Raw genomic sequence first — 18,594 nt, 5'->3', positions numbered from 1 at the left:
ACCAAGAGGATCACTTGAGCCCAGAAGTTTGAGGCTGCAGGGAGCTATGATTGTATCACAGTACTCTAGCCTGGTAGAGTGGGCCCCTATCTCAAAAAAAAAAAAAAAAAAAAAAAGAAGAAAGAAAGAAAGAAAGAGAAAAGAAAGAAAAGAAGAGAAAGCAAAGCAAAGAAAAATATGACTAGGAATTCAATACCACTGTACTTCCAAACACCTGTATGCACAATCTGGGGCGGAGGGCAGGCTTGCGGGTGTTAGCAGGCGAGAGACGAGCTAGCTGCAGTCAGGTCTGGGTTGAAAGAAAATGGGCCTGAGAAAAAGCCATCAGAATGTTGATGCAGCAGTTTGCAACAGTAACTGTTCTCCTGAGAGGGAAAAGTAGCTTTGAATTTTCAAAGTCAGACATTCCAGCACCCCGAAACAGAGCTAAGTAAAGTATTAATCTTGCCTCCCTGCAAAGACTGACAACCTGTAAGTAGGTGAAAGGGCAAACAACACTCACGAAACTGCTAAGACAGCTAAATAGATGATGGTCTGAATATAAAAAATGAGAAACTGACAGTGGCAGCACGGCAGGCTCAGACCCTCCGGCACGTGGCCTCTGGGAGTGAGTGCATTGACGCCACTCAGCGAAGACAAGATGGGGGCAGCCGGGCAGGAGCAAAGGGGATACTCAGGGGTCGGCGTAAGAACCCAGGAGATGCCATGAGCTGCTCTGACTTCACTGCCTTCCTCTTCTCTGAAGTCAGTAGAACTTGCCGGAACTCCCGTGTCATGTTCTCCTCCATGGCTCCTGCCTGCCGCCCCGGGGACAGCCTCCGCCTCGGTTCTCACCGCCTTCCAGGAAGGTAACAGATTCACTTTTGGGGCGAGAACCCAGGATTGGAGACAATGAAGGTTCCAGTTCTTTGTGCACCCATGGACCTGGGGCCCCCTCCCCTCAGTCCTCCCCCCGAGGACTCTGCCCTCCTGCTGGGCATCCTCTTGCTGTTGCACCCGGGCCTGCAGTTCTGTATTCTGCCGAGCTGAACTCCCCAGACTCACTGACAGGCCTCCTCCCTCAGGAAACCTCTAACCTGCGAACCCCTCACCCTGACATTCGGTGAACCTGGTGGCCCAGGGCCTATCCAGGAGAGCTCTGTCACTGCCCGGCTTCTCCAGGTCAGCTGAAACCCCCGGCAGTTACAGTGCCAGTATCTGAGTAAGACATAAAGTACAGGTGCCATTAACATCATGTCATACATCCAGCTCCAGCAGGCTCACCAGGGGACAGACAGAGCCCCCCAAAAGGAAAACCCAAGGGGCTGGGAAATGTGAAAGGCTCCCCCACTCCCTGTGAACTAAGGTTGTGTGCTTTAACTAAATCTGGACAACGACTTTGCCACAGAATACCTTAGAAAACGTCCCAGGTCAACAAGTCACCCTGAACAGATCTTCGGATGCATGGATCCGAAAAGACTGACCACTGACCGTGGGCAAAAGGCAACCAATTTCTTACAGGGCATGACCAGATTGTCATTTTGGTTTGAAGATGGGTGGGGGAAGGAGTAACTGGAGAAAAGGGGAAGAGGCAGTTTCATACACATGCTTCCTTTAAAAGTTTAGGAAGGAGGAGTATTTCCTCTTCTTCTCAACAGATGCCAAGAGACTGGAGGAAAAACGGTGACAGCCCCTCGGTCCAAGCCCTGGCTCGCCACTCCCAACTCCATCCAGAGGAAGTAATGACCCCTCAGGGCCTTGGGGTATCTCCCAGGGGCCACCAGGGCCTTCTAGGTTCCCTCGTCAAGGCGGCCACCAGAATGGGAGGCCGGACTGGTCTGCGCTGCGAGGGGCGCGCTCTGGCCGGACGCCGCCTCGCGAGGGGCTCCGAGCCCCCTGGCCGGGGGACACCCGTCACCCACCGGGGAGCCGTGTGTTGCGGGAGCCGAGGGACAGCACCCAGCGTGCACCTGGAGGTGGCGGGCACCCACCTCGGTCACGATGGTGGACAGGTAGACGTCCCGGCTGAACTCCCAGCCGTCCAGGCAGCGCTCCTGCTCCAGCTGCTCCAGGTCCACGTCGCGCCCCGGCTCCAGCCCGAGCGCCGAGAAGTTGGCGATGGCGGCGAGCCGGTAGCGGCGGCAGCTGTGGGGCACCCGGCGTCCGTCCTGCAGCCGCAGCGGGACACTGTGGTTGCGCCACGCGCCGCTCAGGTTCGCGGCGTCCGGCACCCGGCAGCGGTGCTCGGGGGTCGCGGCCAGGAACACGGCCGACATGCCGCTGAAGCCGTTGGGGACGATGCTGGCGCTGAGCAGGAAGAAGACGAGGCGCTGGAAGGGCCCCCACTCGCCCAGGAAGGCGGTCACCTCGTCGTAGTCCCGCATGCCGCCCTCTGCGGCGGGGCGCGGGGTCGCAGGAGCGCGGGCGCGGGCGCGGGCGCGGAGCGTTGTGCGCGTGCGCGTGCGCGGGGGCCGCCGCCGCCGCCCGGCCGAGCGCGAGGAGCCGAGCGAGGCCGCGCGCAGCGTCGGTCCCGGCTCCGCCGCCGCCGCCGCCGGCCTTAAGTAGGGGCGGGCCGGGTCGCGGGGCCTCCCGGCAGGGCGGCGCGGCGGGGCGGAGCTGGGCCGGCCGCCCCCGCGAGCACCTGGGGCCGGGCGGGGCCAAGCCCCGAGGGGGTGACGACGGCGGTGACGCCGGTGGCCTGGACTCCGCGGCCCAGCTCGGCCCTGCAGCGCGGCGCAGATGCAGGTGGGCAGGTGGCCGCTAAGCTCGGGGATCAGCGACGCCCCCCGCTTCCCACCACTTGCCCGGGGCTGAGACCGGCCCGGATCTCGAGACAGTTGACACCGCCCAGGCCTAAAAGAGTGACAGGGATTATTTTGAAACTGGGACTGTTAACTATCCCGGCAGAGACACTGGGAGCAATGACTTTAGATTCCAGTCCAGAAGCCCTTTTCGTATTTTGGTCTGTAACAAGCAATTTTGTTCAAGCGAATGTAAAAGTTTAACTTCAAGATTAATGATCCTACCCTAGGATTAGATGTTCCCTCTAATTACTTGTTTCTGCATAGAGTTTATTCAGGAGTTAACTGGTAAGAAAAAGAAATAGCAACTAGATGATTCTGAAGCAGCACTGTCCAATAGAATAAGGAGCTACATTTGTTATGTTAAATTTTCTAGTAACTATATTAATTTTTTTGGATTTAGGAAATAAAAATAGAAGACACCTAGTTTAATTTGAATTTCAGATAAAGAGAACAAATAATTTTTTAGTATTATGCCCCATGCAGGAATATGTGGAATTCAGATGTAACTGATTGTCCTGTATTTTATCTGGCAACGCTGCACACTAAAAAAGTAAAAAGAAAGGGTGAAATTAATTTGAATAAAATAGGTAATCTAGCATGCATCCATAACATTGTCATTTCACCATGAGACAAATACAGAAATTGTGGATATTTTACATTGTTATACAAAAATCATTGATCTTACCTTTTTTCCCCCCTCCATACTAAATCTTAAGAATCCAGTGTGTATTTTACAGCACATTTCAATTTGGACTACCACACTTTTTAAGTGCTCAGTAGTCACATGTAGCTACCGGCTGTCTTATTCGAGGACACCATTATAAGGCATTTAAAAATCTGGGCTAATCTGAGCAACACAGTGACCCATTTCTACAAAAAATACAAAAATTAGCTGCATGTGGAATCACCAGTAGTCCCAGCTACTCGGGAGGCTGAGGCAGGAGGATTGCTTGAGCCCAGGAGTTTGAGGCTGCAGTGAGCTGTGTTGATGTCACCGCGCTGTAGCTCCAGGAACAGAGCAAGACCTAGTCTCAAAAAAAAAAAAAAAAAAGAAAGAAAGAAAGAAAAGAGAAAGAAAAAAAATGGTTTGAGCTGCTAAATTCAACATTGAAAGATACTCCTTTTTTTACAATAATAGTGGTTTAGTGATAGAGAACTAAGTGTACCTTTAAAAAATACAATTTGTTGGATAAGAATATTTAACAGTCCTATATTCTACATTGAAAATAAAAATACAGACGGGGAAGCTAACCTTGCCAGCAGGTTTTACATAAGGAAATATAAACATTTCCATAAAACATAGAAGATTTTTTAAAGATACGATTAAAAGGTTATCATGGTATTGGTAATTTCTTTGTATTTACTGTTCACTATTCCTACTTCTTGAAGGATGGCTATGCCTTTAGCAATGTACTTAATCCTTTCTAACATGTTAAGTTACAATCCTTTTCTGGAACTAACTGAAAAAGAAAGCAAAGCTTCTTGAAAATAAACTTGGTTTTTGTATCCTAAAATATTATTTTAATATTTCAAAATAAATGAAAGCTTCTCTGAGAAGAATGTTGACCTGTGTCCAGACCAAACAAGGTGAAAAAGTCTTATTTTAACATTAAAGAATCAGAAACCCTCCTGAAATTGTATGAAAACAATTTGGTAAACTACCAAAGAAGCTACAGATCCTTAAGAAGAAAATAGAGAGTCTCTCTGAACCTACTCTGGTTCGGGGGTTACCTGATTCAAAAATAAAAATAAAAAAATAATTTTTTTAAGACAGCCACAGAAGCTGTGATTAAAAAAATAATTTAAAATTTTTTTAAAGAGAAGAAAATAAGCCATTTGTCATGGATGGCTTGTCCCCCTGCACAAAGCAAAGAGCAACCTGGGATGGTGCCATCCAGTTCCAGGTGGCACTGTGATTACTGTCTAATGTTATCATTATTTAAATCGCATCTTTTAAAAGAGAGAGAGAGAGAACTCAGAATCCGAATCAGTTACCTGAGGCCCTTTGTCCCTCAAGATTCTGAATGAGGATGTTCCTATTGTATATATAAGAGAACCTAAACTGATTTGTATGGCAGATAGCAGATTCAGGGTGGGAACTCTAGGTTAAATTGGTTCAAATGCTAGCAAATATGGTAGTTTGCCTTCAAGATGGTACCCAGTGATCTCTGCCTCCTGGGGTCGGTACCTCCCACTTTGTACTAGGGTTGGTCTGTGTGACCACAGCATACAGCAGACGTGGAAGCTTTCCATCCTGGGTATTCTCTCTCCTTTTCTCGTTCTCTTGCTCTAGGAGACACAGCTGCCATGTTGGGTAAGCAGCCCTGTGGGAGGCCCATGTGATATCCAGGAATGAAGTCTCCTGCCCGTGGTCACTGAGGAACTGAGGCCCACCAGCAAGCTTCAGTGAGCTTGGAAGCAGCTCCTCCAGCGTCAGTTGAGTCTTAAGATTGATTATGGCTTCCCCGCAACCTCATGAAAGTCTCTGAACCAGAACCACCCCACTAAGTGGCTTCCATATTCCTGACCCTCAGAAACTATGAGGAATAATGAATGTTTTTTTTTTTTTTTTTAATTTTGTTTTTTGAGACAAAGTCTCTCTCTGTTGCCCAGGCTAGAGGGCTAGAGTGCCGTGGAGTCAGCCTAGCTCACAGCAACCTCAAACTCCTGGGCTTAAGCAATCCTACTGCCTCAGCCTCCCGAGTACCTGGGACTGCAGGCATATGCCACCATGCCCGGCTAATTTTTTCTATATATGTTTTTAGTTGGCCAGATAATTTCTTTCTATTTTTAGTAGAGACGGGGGTCTCGCTCTTGCTCAGGCTGGTCTCGAACTCCTGACCTCGAGCGATCCACCCGCTTTGGCCTCCCAGAGTGCTAGGATTACAGGCGTGAGCCACCACGCCTGGCCTGTTTGTTGTTTTAAGCTGCTAAATTTGGGGGCATTATGTTACACAGCAATAGAGAACTAAGATACAAATGATTTGAATTAAATAATACATTGAGTTAATATCCAGAAGAACAAACATCTGTAATTCCTTGATTTGTTTTACCTTCTATTCCACAGAATAGAATTTTACAGAAGAACCTTATAATTGCTTGTGCAATGAGAGACAGTACCGTGTGTTGGTTAAGAGCTTAGCCTCTTGGTAGACAGTAGTAGAAAGACCAGTGTTCAATTGCTGCCTCCTTCACTTCCAAGCTTTTGAGTTTGGGCAAGTTTTTAAAGTTTTCTAAGCCTCAATTTCCTGGAATGGTAGTGCTTAGCTCAAGTGCCTAAAACACATTAAGAGCAAACTCAGCATTAGCTATAATTATTAGTTTTATTTTGATTATTGACTCTAAAGAAGTACCTTAAGAACTGTCTGTTCCCCATAGATTAGGTTATGTCTGGAGACCACGTGGGCTGGAGCAGTCAGCAGTTACTTGTCTGAGGAAGGGGAAGGAAGGCTCCAAAGAATGAACTCTTCCTTTGAGAAAAGAGTAGAAGGTCCAGGCTTAGTCCAATATTAAAGCTTCAGCATCAGAGTAGAAGATGATTCAGAGGGTCTGTCCAGCCCCTGCTGTTGATCCCACAGATTTGTGTATGGATTTTTATGGTAAGGAGATCTTGAATAAAATCTGAAATAGCTAATTTTTTGTCAAAATCTCTGCAAGGCGTTATTGGCCTTGGCCTCAGGGCCTCAGACTGTGACCCTAGAGTTGGAGGAAAGGGGTCTATACGCAACGCCTCCAGGGGCTTGTCCTCACCCAGTGCATACCCGCATTTGGGGCAGGGGGGAGCAGCCGCAGCCCAGTAGGGCTTGGCACAATCCTACTGGGTTTCACAGTAGAATGGCCAACAAAATCATATTTCTACTGTTATGTGATCCTGCATCATAACCCCAGTCTGCTTGGCCTGGAGGGAGAAGTCACAAAGAGGAGGGGGCCTTGAAACGTTCTGACGACTAGAAAAATAATTTCATCAAATACTCTGGACAATTGCTTAAGGCCTTAGATGTCAGGTTTTTCATTAGATAAATGTAACTTCCAATATGAAAACTCACAATCTGGCTCTAAGAGATACAGGACGGTTTTTGAATTCTATAGAAATAATTGTACATTGCCACAGATTTGACCATCCTGTTAGTGGCGGTAGAAATGTAAACTCATTCCCTTCAGAGTATACATGCATAAAATCAGATGTGAAATATGCTGCTTGCATTTTAAAGACTGGTTAGCACTTTCTAGAATACATGGAAAAGACATTCCTGAGGACCAATGTTAGAAATATGAGTATTCCCAAAAGACTTTTATGTCAATATATGAAATAGCAGGAAAGTTGGGTCAGTCATGTTACCTAGTTCTTCATTCATTCACCGAATGTGTGCACAGGCCGTGTGCCAAACACGGTTCTGGGCTCTGGGAAGTGAGGAAAGAAACAAGACGTCCGTTCTCATGGAGCTCCTGTTTTAGTTGGAGAATGGAGAGGCTGACAATAAACTTTTAAAAATAAGCACAAATTTCAGGGCCGGGCGCGGTGGCTCACTCCTGTAATCCTAGCCCTCTGGGAGGCCAAGGCCGGTGGATCGCTCGAGGTCAGGAGTTCGAGACCAGCCTGAGCGAGACCCTGTCTCTACTAAAAATAGAAATAAAAATTATCTGGCCAACTAAAAATATATAGACAAAAAAAATTAGCCGGGGATAGTGGCGCATGCCTGTAGTCTCAGCTACTCGGGAGGCTGAGGCAGGAGGATCGCTTAAGCCCAGGAGTTTGAGGTTGCTGTGAGCTAGGCTGACGCCAGGGCACTCACTCTAGCCCGGGCAACAGAGTGAGACTCTGTTTCAAAAAAAAAAAAACAAAAAAAACCCACAAATTTCAAATAGCGGTAAGTGCCAAGAAGAAATAAAAGAGGGTGAGGGTATAGAGTGACGGTCAGTGGATGGATACTTTGGATTGATCGGTGAGGGAACACTTTTCCGAGAAGGTGACACCTGAGCGGAGATGCAAGGGATGGGAAGGAACCTGTCATGAGGATCTGAGAAGCGAGTGTTCCCAGCAGAAGAGCAGCCAGTGCAAAGACCTCGAGGTGAGGAATGCGCTCGGGGTGCTAGCACAGCAGAGGCAAGACCAGCGTGACCGGGACACAGTGATCAAAGTGAGGAGGGTGGGAAATAAGTCAGAGAACTGGCAGGAGGCCAGCATGCTGTGTGGGGAGGCCAGATCATCTGGTACCTTGAGGACAGTGGAAGGGAGTTTGGATTTTCTTCTCGCTGAGAAGCTGTCCAAGTATTTTTAAGCAGAGAAGGGATCAGGTCTGGTTTCTAGCATAAAACTGGCTGCTGTATGGAGAATTGACGGTAGGACAGGAATGAAAGTTTGACTATTAGGAAGCTGGTGCAGTGTTGTAGGCAAGAACTTACAATGGCCTGAGTTAGAGTAGTATCTGTGGACGAGATAAATGGATGAAGGCAGAATATATTTTGGAAGCAAGAGGTGACATAGTTTACTATTGGATATGGGCATGAAGGAAGGAAATTAAGGATGACTCCTGCAGAGAGCAATGGCTCAGGCCCGTAATCCTAGCACTTTGGGAGACTGAGTAGTGGCACACACCTGTAGTCCCAGCTACTTGGGAGGCTAGGCAGGAGGATCGCTTGAGCCCAGGAGTTTGAGGTTGCAGTGAGCTAGGCTGACACCACTGTACTCTAGCAACAGAGTGAGACCCTGTCTCAAAAAAAAAAAAAAAAGAAAGAAAGAAAGAAAAACGGGTGACTCCTAGATTATTAGCCTAAGCAATTTGGTGTCTTTTCATGTCAGTTTTTGAAATAAGGAAATTTGGTGGGGAAAAATTTTTTAATTTTAATTGCTTGCTTTTTTTTTTTTTTGAGGCAGAGTCCCACTCTGTCACCCTGGCTAGAGTGCCGTGGCGTCAGCCTAGCTCACAGCAACCTCAAACTTCTGGGCTCAAGCGATCCTTCTGCCTCAGCCTCCCAAGTAGCTGGGACTACAGGCATGCGCCACCATGGCCGGCTAATTTTTTCTATATATTTTTAGTTGTTCAGCTAATTTCTTTCTAATTTTTAGTAGAGATGGGGTCTCACTCTTGCTCAGGCTGGTTTTGAACTCCTGAGCTCAAACAATCCATCCACCTCGGCCTCCCAGAGTGCTAGGATTACAGGCGTGAGCCACTGCGCCCGGCCTAATTTCTTGCTTTTTAAAAACTGTGGCAAAATATACATAACAAAATTTGCTGTTTTAATCATTTTTAATTGTACAGGTCAGTGGCATTAAGCATATTCACATTGTTGTGCAGCCATCACTGCTCCACCATCTATATCTCTAGGACTCTTATCATCCTGCAGAGCTAAGACTCTGTGCCTATTGAATAATAACTTCCCACTCTTCGCTCCCCTCAGCCCTGACAACCATTCTACTGCACAGTAGTCCCCATGAATTTGACCATTCTAGGAACCTCATGTGAGTGGAATCATACAGTATTAATAACTGTCCTTTTGTGACTTGCTTATTGCCACTTAGCATAATGTCTTCAAGGTTCAACCATGTTATAGCATGTGTCAGAATTTCTTTCCTTTTTTAAGACTGAATAGTCTTCCATTGCGTGTATATACTGCATTTTGATTGCCTATTCCTCCACTGATGGGCACCTGGGTTGCCTCCACATGTGGCTATTGTGAATAATGTTGCCATGGACACAGGTGTACAAGTATCTATTTGAATACCTTCTTTTAATTCTTCGGATCTATACCCAGAAGTGGAATTGCTGGATCATTTGATAATTTTATGTTTGGTATTTTGAGGAGCCGCCATACTGTTTTTCTTGGTAGCTGCAGCATTTTACGTTCCCACCAACAGTGTACGGGATTCCAATTCCTCCACATCCTCACAAACACTTGTTGTTTTCTGTTTTTTTGATGGTAGCTATCCTAGTGGGCGTGAAGTGGTAGTTCATTGTGGTTTGGGTTTATATTTTATATGTCCCTAATGATTAGTGATATTTAGCATCTTTTCATGTGTTTATTGACAATTTGTCTATTGACATATTTTCTTTCGAGAAATGTCTACTGAGTCTCTGTTCCTTTTTTTTTTTTTTTAAGAGTCAGGGTCTTACTCTGCCACCCAGGCTGCAGTACAGTGGCCTGATCCTAACTCACTGTCACCTCAAATTCCTGGGCTCAAGCTAATGTAGGGATAAGGCAGAAAAGGAGGGTCGAGGGAGCCTAAGTGCAGCCATCTGGACCAACACCAGACCCTACCCACCCTGGACAGGGACGTGGTCAGCAAGTCGCCTTGAGCCTGGGAGTTGAAGGTTGCAGCAAACTATGATGATGCCACTGCACTCTAGCCTGGGTGGGCATCTCAAAAAACAAAAACAAAAGAAAAACAAAAAAAGAAACCAAAAGAGAAGTTAAGAAATTTACCTGGTTTCTAGAGTTAGTACATGGAAGGTCCAAATTAGAACTCTGGTTTGTCTGCGTGATGGTTAATATTATATGTCAGCTTTACTGGGCCAAGGGGTGTCCAGATAGTGAGTAAAACGTTATTTCTGGGTATGTCTATGAGGATGTTTCCGGAATAGAGTCGCAAGCATTTGAATCAGTCCATTGAGTAAATAAGGTCTGCCCTCACCAGTGTGGGCAGACATCCTCCACGCCACTGAGAGCACACAGAGAACAAGACGGCAGAGACTGAGCCTGTAGTCCCAGCTACTCAGGAGGCCAAGGAGGGAGGACGGCTTGAGCCCAGGAGTGTGAGGCCAGCCTGGGCAACATGGCCAGGCTGAATTCTTTCATTCTCTCTCACCTTTCTTCAGCTGGGACATGCGTCTTCTCCTGCTTGTTCTTGGGCCTTCTGATTCTGGGATCAAACCCGTGCCCCTGCCGGCCTCCATCCTTCAGACTTGGACTGAACCACGCCGTTGGCTTGTCTGGTTCCTCAGCCTGCAGACAGCATGTCCTGGGACTTCAGAGCCTCTGTAATCACGTGAGCCAATTCACGTATAAGTCTCCCATTTATCTATATCTGTATCTATACCTCCTGTTGGTTCTGTTTCTCTGGAATGTGCTGACTGATACCCTCTTCATCTGCAGTTTGGCTTTCTGAGGTTTCAGTGACCCACAATCAACTGAAAATATGTGAGTACAGTACAGTAAGATGTTTTGACAGTGTCAATGGAAAAAAAGCCCAGAGCCACGCCCAAGAGGCCTTGAGCAAGTGGACTCGGTGTGGCTGGGTCACAGTTGGTTTTATACATTTCAGGGAGACAGGGGTTACAGGTAAAGTCATAAATCAATACGTGGGAGGCATACGTTGGTGTGGGCCATCTCGAAGGGGGGGGCGTTGCTTATAGGTTATAGGTGGGTTTAAAGATTCTTTGGTTTGTAACTGGTTAAAGACATGAAGCTTTGTCTAAAGGCTTGGAATGTTTTTAACATGGAGCTGTTTATCAGAGACAAGCCACAGACATATATTTGTCATGCAAATTGAGGAGCTGTAGGTCTGTCTTGCACACCCTTAGGCCTGTTGGTGGGTTACAAAGGGGAGCTGGTGGGCAAGGCCGTGCAAGGAGCTCAGTGAAGAGTTGGAACGGGAGTGTTAGACGAGAAGGATTAAATTTGCGGTGCTGGAGAAAGGTCATCTCAAGGCTCTCAAACCAGGCTTCAGATTTTTCCATGCCAACGCAGAGGCACTGGGTGACAGTTGACTCGGTCTTAGTTAAAAGGCCAAGAAGTGACTGGGTGATAGTTCAAATCCTCATAATTTTTTACAATCCATTCAGCAGTTTGTTAAACGTAGCCTTGGTGATAAGGTAATTTATCTGGGCAGAGCAAGGTTGGTGTGGTCTAAATCAGGGTAGAGGTGACGGCAGCTCAAGCAGAGTGAGAGGAAGGGGATCAGAACAGCCAGCGCTGGGTTGCAGAAAACGACTTTGACCTGGGCTTCGTCCCCCACGGAGGCCAGCCCCAGGGAGCACGGGAGCGTTCCCAGGAATAGGGAACACAGGGAAGCGCGTCTAGTGTGTGCAAAGCGTAGCAAGGCCTGGGCAGCCTGAAGAAAGCAATGGAGAAAGTAACAGGAGATGAAGTCAGAGAAGCAAAGGAGGGACATGCAGATAGAGTAGGGCCCTATAGGCTAGGTGACCGTTGTTGACCAAAATTAAGGCTGTTGAAGCAGAAATAATTTGATAAAGGTTTATTGAAAGCCAAATGTGAGGATCAACCTAGGAAAACACACCCACAAAGTTGGGAGTGTTCCGGAGGCTGTTACAAGTTGGAAGGCCTTTATAAGAAAGGTTAGGAGGTTGCAGGGAGTCCTCATACCACGGTTGTCCTTTTCCATTGGTGGGTACGATACAGAGGTTACGGTCATTGGATACAGACTGCAACATGGGCTAACATGTCTGTGTGCAAGACAGTCAGTGAAACTTTATGATTCAAAAGTAAATCAGCATCCTTTTCAGTGTCGGTAGGTTGTGCGTTGATGGGTACACTGACAATCTGATGAACTCATGGTAAGATCTTTACTCAGGGTCAGGATGTTGCCACGAATCACAACACCTTCCCAAGGTGGGTTAATTTGAAAGCCTGTTTACTTTTTCTTTTGTTGTTGTTGTTGTTGTTGTTGTTGTTTTTTTACCAGTATCATTTTTCTTTCTGAGAGCCTGTTTACTTTTAAAGTGACCTGTCAAATGTGAACTGTGGGTTGTCATTTCATCCTTTTGATCGCTTGAGACGAGGAGTTTGAGGTTGCAGTGAGCTATGATGATACCACTGCACTCTAGCCTGGGCAACAGAGCAAGACCTTGTCTCAAAAAAAAAAAAAAAAGAAAAAAACTATTGTGTGCAATGTATACTGTTCAGGTGAAAGCTACACTAAAAGCTTTGACTTCACCACTGTACAATTCATTCATATATCAAAAAACCACTTATACCCCCTACATCTATTGAAATGAAATAATAATTTGAATAGTAGAAATGTAGTGCACGTAAAGATTATAACCACAAAGGGAATCTGTATGGCACGACAAAAAACATTCCCCATTAGGGAACCAACTGAAAACATCATGAAGAAAATCAAGTCCAGGTTCCTCTTCAGAGACTTGTTGCAGCCAAGAAATAACACAGTATTTAGTCCAGATTATAGGCAAATAATGTAAAAACTCAAAAACGATGGTCAGGGCTAAAATCTAATTAACAGGTGTGCTGTTGTTTTCTCCTGAGACTAATTTTTCTCTCTACAGTCCCCCTTTACTGCCAAAGGGAAATCGTAGAGAGACCGATTTTATTTTTATTGTAAGTTTTAGTCTTCTTGTGCTGGCCTGATTGTTTGCATGAAGTGCAACAAGAATAGTGATTGGCCATAGAGGCTCCTTTTAAGGTGGCTTTGCTGGAACTTTTTTATAAGGAACGTCCGATTAGACTTTTAAAAGCCCCTCCAGGCTGGGAGGCCAAGCCAAGGATTCACCGCCAGACTGTGCGTTCAATAACAGTACAAATTGGTGGATTCCTCTCTTCTTGTGGTCCCCCAAACGTCTTGAAGTTCCTGGGTCTGTCAGAAGGTGACATTTAGGGGAACCATGCAGACAAGCTACCAGGCCAGTCTTTTCCCGAGTCTATTGGCTTTATAAGGTCAACTGCCATTTGACGATGCCTCCTGTACAATTTGCCAAATAAGTCTAATCATTTACTAGATCTATAATGTGAGACATACATTCTTTGATGCTTTCTAGGGGCCTAGCTGGAAAATCCCAAACTTAATTTTAAGCCAAAAATACTTAATTTAGCATTCAATCCCAGGGAAACTTGCCAAAAATGTCAAAAATTTCAAAACATGTGATCCAAACAGAATCACAGGTTAACTGTTATGTAATAATTATTCATTCAACCAGAGTAATCATCCAAAGACTTCAAAAGCAATACAAAAAGTTACATGGATATAAAAACCTTAAATTAACCCTTTTAAAGCTCAGTTTTCCTAAGTAATCAAAACCTAATAAAGACAATGTAGAAATCATCTTGATAAAAAGAAATTCCAGAAAGAAATACATTTCAGAATGAAAAATCAAAACCTCTTGCAATTTTATTAAGAGCATATCAATACTTTAAGAAAACCTTGTTGTTCTAACATAGGGGATGATAGTTTTTAGTTTTATATTCATGTATTTTTAATATCAAAGCTCAATCTTTAGAAAGACATAAATAATTTCCTTTTAATTATAGCTAACTTAATCACATGTGAAATTTCTTTCATGACTTTTCTTTTCACAAATCTTATTATGATTTGCACAGGCCGCTTATGACAGGCTTGGACTCTGTGTTTTGCCCTCCTCTTCCTCTTTCCTGTCATTTGGATGAGACTTCCTCTTTCTTAAATAACAAGACATTTTACTTTAGGATAAAAATTTGCTCTACAAGATTCTCATACGAAATTATTCTCTTGTCTTTTGAACCTTGCTAGCCACAGGTACCTTTCATATTTATAACTGTCTTCACGGATCTCTCCTACTTACTGTTACTCTGGTTCCTTTCTATCTTGTTCTATATTTTGAAACAGCCTTTAAATAACCTCCATATGAGACAAAATTATTCTTTTTCTCAATAAAGAACACATTTGTATGCTTGTCTTATAATTTTTCTTTTCCTTTTGTTAAAAAAAATTTATTTTAAATTATTATAGGCCGGGCACGGTGGCTCACGCCTATAATCCTAGCACTCTGGGAGGCCGAGGCAGGTGGATCGCTCGAGGTCAGGAGTTCGAGAGCCTGAGCAAGAGCAAGACCCCATCTCTACTAAAAACAGAAAGAAATTATATGGACAGCTAAAAATATATATAGAAAAAATTAACCAGGCATGGTGGCGCATGCCTGTAGTCCCAGCTACTCGGGAGGCTGAGGCAGAAGGATCGCTTGAGCCCAGGAGTTTGAGGTTGCTGTGAGCTAGGCTGATGCCACGGCACTCTAGCCTGGGCAACAGAGTGAGACTGTCTCAAAAAAAAAAATCATTATAGGTGCATAATAGCTGTATGTATTTATGGGGTACGTGTGACGTTCTGATAGAGGCACACAATGTGTAACAACAATCAAATCAGGGTAGTCAGGATGTCCATCACCTCAGGCATTTATCATTTCTTTGTGTTAGGAACATTCCAGTTCCACTCTTTTAGTCATTTCAAAGTATACCCTAACTTACTGTTGACTGTAGTCACTTTGTTGTGCTGTCACATATTGTTCATCTGTCTGACTACCTGTTATTTTTGCACCCATTAACCATCCCCACTGTATCTCCCCCTTCCCAGCCTCTGGTAACCGTCGTTCTACTCTCTATCTGCATGAGATCAATTATGGTTTATTGTCAGCTACCACATGTGACTGAGAACAGGTGAATTTGCTTTTCTGTCCCTGGCTTATTTCACTTAACGTAATCTTGTCCAGTTCTATCCATGTTGCTGCAAATGGCAGGATTTCATTCCTTTTTGTGACTGAATAATATTCTATTTATATATGTAGCACATTCTCTTTATCTGTTCGTCCACTGAAGGACACTTCGGTGGATCCCAAATCCTGGCTGTTGTGAACAGTGCTGCAGTAAACATGGGAGAGCTGAGCTCTTCGCAGGGTACTGAGCAAGGTGCTCATGGACCAGAGATGATTATGCTTTATGCAGCCTGCTGGCTGAGCAAAACGTTAGAAAGTGTGGGGATTTTCCTATGACAGTGCCACACATCGTGGGTGTCATATCCTGATACCTCCGACAGTTTTGATTTCCTGAAAGCCGTTTGGCTGGTGGGAGTGAGTATCTCTTATCTTTGGAGCAAGAATGCCTTTATGCGATCAAAAAGGAGAAAGCTAAGGAAAGGTTGTCTTGCCTCAGACCTCTGGGGAAACAACTGACAAAGCTCCTATTTTACTCTGCCCTAGAATTCAACAGAACTGCTGCTTTGCATTCAGAGCAGTCACTCTTGTTCTGAGAGAGTCATTGTACCTCCTAGCAAAGGATACCAGCTTCAATAAACCAGAACTCTGATCAAGAAGAGAGGTTCGTTGGTTCCGGAAGGAGCTTGTCTGAGGGACCCAGAAGGGGCATCTGAGTTTGGGAATGCAACTGGTTTGTTGCTGGTACCTGCGTGAAGGTTGGAAGCTGTACTGGGTGGTCCAGGGAGGTCATTGCTGAATCCCATGGCTGTACCAGTCTGTCCACTGAAATTAAGGCTGTTGATGCAGAAATAATTTGATAAAGGTGTATTGGATGTCTAATGTGAGGATTGACCCAGGAAAACACACCAACACAATTGGGAGTGTTCCGGAGTCTGTTACAAGTTGGAAGGCTTTTATAAGAAAGTTTAGGAGGTTGGGGGAACTCCTCATACCACGGTTGTCCTTTTTCATTGGTGGGTACAATACAGAGGTTGTAATTATTGGATACGGACTGCAACGTGGGCTAACATGTCTATGTGCAAGACAGTCAGTGAAACTTTATGATTCAAAAATAAATGAGCGGCCAGGCGCGGTGCCTGACGCCTGTAATCCTAGCACTCTGGGAGGCCGAGGTGGGAGGATCGTTTGAGCTCAGGAGTTGAAGATCAGCTTGAGCAAGAGCCAGACCCCGTCTCTACTAAAATAGAAAGAAATTATATGGACAACTAAAATATATATAGAAAAAATCAGCTGGGGATGGTGGTGCATGCCTGTAGTCCCAGCTACTTGGGAGGCTGAGGCAGGAGGATCGCTTGAGCCCAGGAGTTTGAGGTTGCTGTGAGCTAGGCTGATGCCACGGCACTCTAGCCCAGGCAACAGAGTGAGACTGTCTCAAAAAAAAAAAAAAAAAAAAGAAGAAGCCTTATTTTTCTTTTCAAAGGTAGGTGATGGTCTTTGAGACCCGAGTCTGCTGGCCTCCTGTTTGCCAGAAAATTAATAAACTTTTCTTTTTTGTCCCTTACACCACTTGTTCTTTGTTTTCACTGATTTGGCCTCAGTGACAAATACCAGCTTTCGGTAATAGGAAGGGCATTAGATTGAACCAGTATTATAGTTTGCCCCAAAGACTAAGGTGGATTGAGAAAGTGGCAAGAAGCTGATTATAATTATTGAGCATGGAGTTTAAGCTGGACAAGAAGTGGGGTGGTGACATGAGTAAGACGAAAGATAAAGAAATGTCTGCCTTTGTCAGGCATGGTGCTAAATACGGTACGCGCATTATCTTGTGTAATTCCCACCCAGTGGGACTGCTGTTCTCCCCCTTTACAGATGCAGAGGCTGAGTTTTAGGAAGACTGTAACTTGCTCAAGGTGACACGGCTGATGCTAAGTGACAGACCAACATTAGGTCCAAGAACACTTGTCCACAAAGGCTAGGTACTCAACACTATTTGCTTTAACTGGAGGATTAGTTAATTTAAAAATTGGTGCATATGTAGAAAGGATGATCATTTTGTCCAATATATTTTTGTTAATAGTTTTCCTTGGGCCGGGCCTGGTGGCTCATGCCTGTAATCCTAGCACTCTGGGAGGCCAAGGCAGGAGGATCACTTGCGGTCAGGAGTTTGAGACCAGCCTCAGCAAGAGTGAGACCCCGTCTCTACTAAAAATAGAAAGAAATTAGCCAAACAACTAAAAATAGAAAAAAATAGCCGGGTGTGGTGGCGCACGCCTGTAGTCCCAGGTACTCAGGAGGCTGAGGCAGGAGGATCACTTGAGCCCAGGAGTTTGAGGTTGCTGTGAGCTAGGCTGACTCCACAGCACTCTAGCCCCGGGCAACAGAGCAACACTCTGTCTCAAAAAAAAAAAAAAGTATTCGTTGTATTAATTTTAAGGTTTTTTTTTTTGATGTATGGAATTCTTTAAAAGTTTATAGTAAAATCTATTTATCTTATCTTTAAGTCCCTATTCATCCTAAGATTAAATAAGCACCTATATTTTCTTCTAGCTTTTCATTTATTTCTGTATTTATTACATTTGATTCTTTTTTCTTTTTGAGATGGGGTCTTGCTCTGTTGTCCAGGTTAGAGTGCAATGATATCATAGCTCACTGCAGTCTCAGGCTCCTAAGGTGCTGGGACTACAGGTGCACCCCCCGCCACCCCCTCCCAGCTAATTCTTAAATTTTTTTTAGATATGGGGTCTTGCTATGTTACTCATACTGGTCTTTGACACCTGACCTCAAGCCATCCTCCCACCTCAGCCTCCTAAAGTGCTAGGATCACGAGTGTGAGACACTGTGCCCAGCCTTCTGTTTGACTCCTTAATTGACCACAAATTAATTTGTTATGTGATTAATGGTGAGATGCTATCCCTCCGTTTTTCAATGTTTACCAGTTTTCTGGCTTTTCGGTCTTCAATAATGTATCAGTTTACTGATATTTCGTAATCCACCTTTATCCTATGTTACAATTTTACAAATACTTAGGTCTGTTTCTGGGCTACCTCTTCCATTTCATTGATTTATCTTCCCTGTATTTTTATATATGTGAGAGAACATTTCTGCTTATCACTGTTCATTTTTAGAAGCTTCCTAGACATATCGCATATTTGTTCTTTCAGGTGCCCTTGAGACAAGAAAAATAGTGTAACAAAGGGAATGGCCTGGACAAAATGGCAAAAATATTTTCTGTCTCTTTAAAACATCCTCCACTCCTTTTTGGGAGCTGAACCCTGCATCCCTGCCTCAGGCCAGCGCTGGGAGGGCAGGTCAGTCTTCTGTTTGTTTGTGCAAGAGGAGATGGCCCAGCCAGATGTGGGAAAGGGAGAGCCGGCAGAGGTCACCAGACAGACTGTCTTCAGTGTGATCAGAATCATCGACTGTAGTTGAGCAAGAAT

At 45.0% G+C, this 18,594-nt stretch overlaps 1 protein-coding gene across 13 annotated transcripts in view; it reads right to left on the bottom strand.

Annotated features, from left to right (window-relative positions):
- Positions 1–2,409, bottom strand: part of SLC22A5 (solute carrier family 22 member 5) — an 88,540-nt gene extending 86,131 nt beyond the window's left edge. For all 13 annotated transcript variants that reach the window (XR_006735047.1, XR_006735048.1, XR_006735051.1 and 10 more), the window contains exon 1: positions 1,971–2,409. Coding sequence is in view for 7 of the 13 variants with exons in the window: in XM_045550751.1 (XP_045406707.1) it covers positions 1,971–2,363 (393 nt within the window). In the remaining 6 variants the exon portion in view is untranslated. The remainder of the gene's footprint in view (positions 1–1,970) is intronic.
- Between the last annotated feature and the right edge of the window lie 16,185 nt (positions 2,410–18,594).

Source organism: Lemur catta, chromosome 5 (assembly GCF_020740605.2).
Source record: "Lemur catta isolate mLemCat1 chromosome 5, mLemCat1.pri, whole genome shotgun sequence".
In the NCBI taxonomy this organism is placed as follows: Eukaryota; Metazoa; Chordata; class Mammalia; order Primates; family Lemuridae; genus Lemur; species Lemur catta.
The sequence above is the reverse complement of the archived record's forward strand: the minus strand, read 5'-3'. Positions and strand labels throughout refer to the sequence as shown.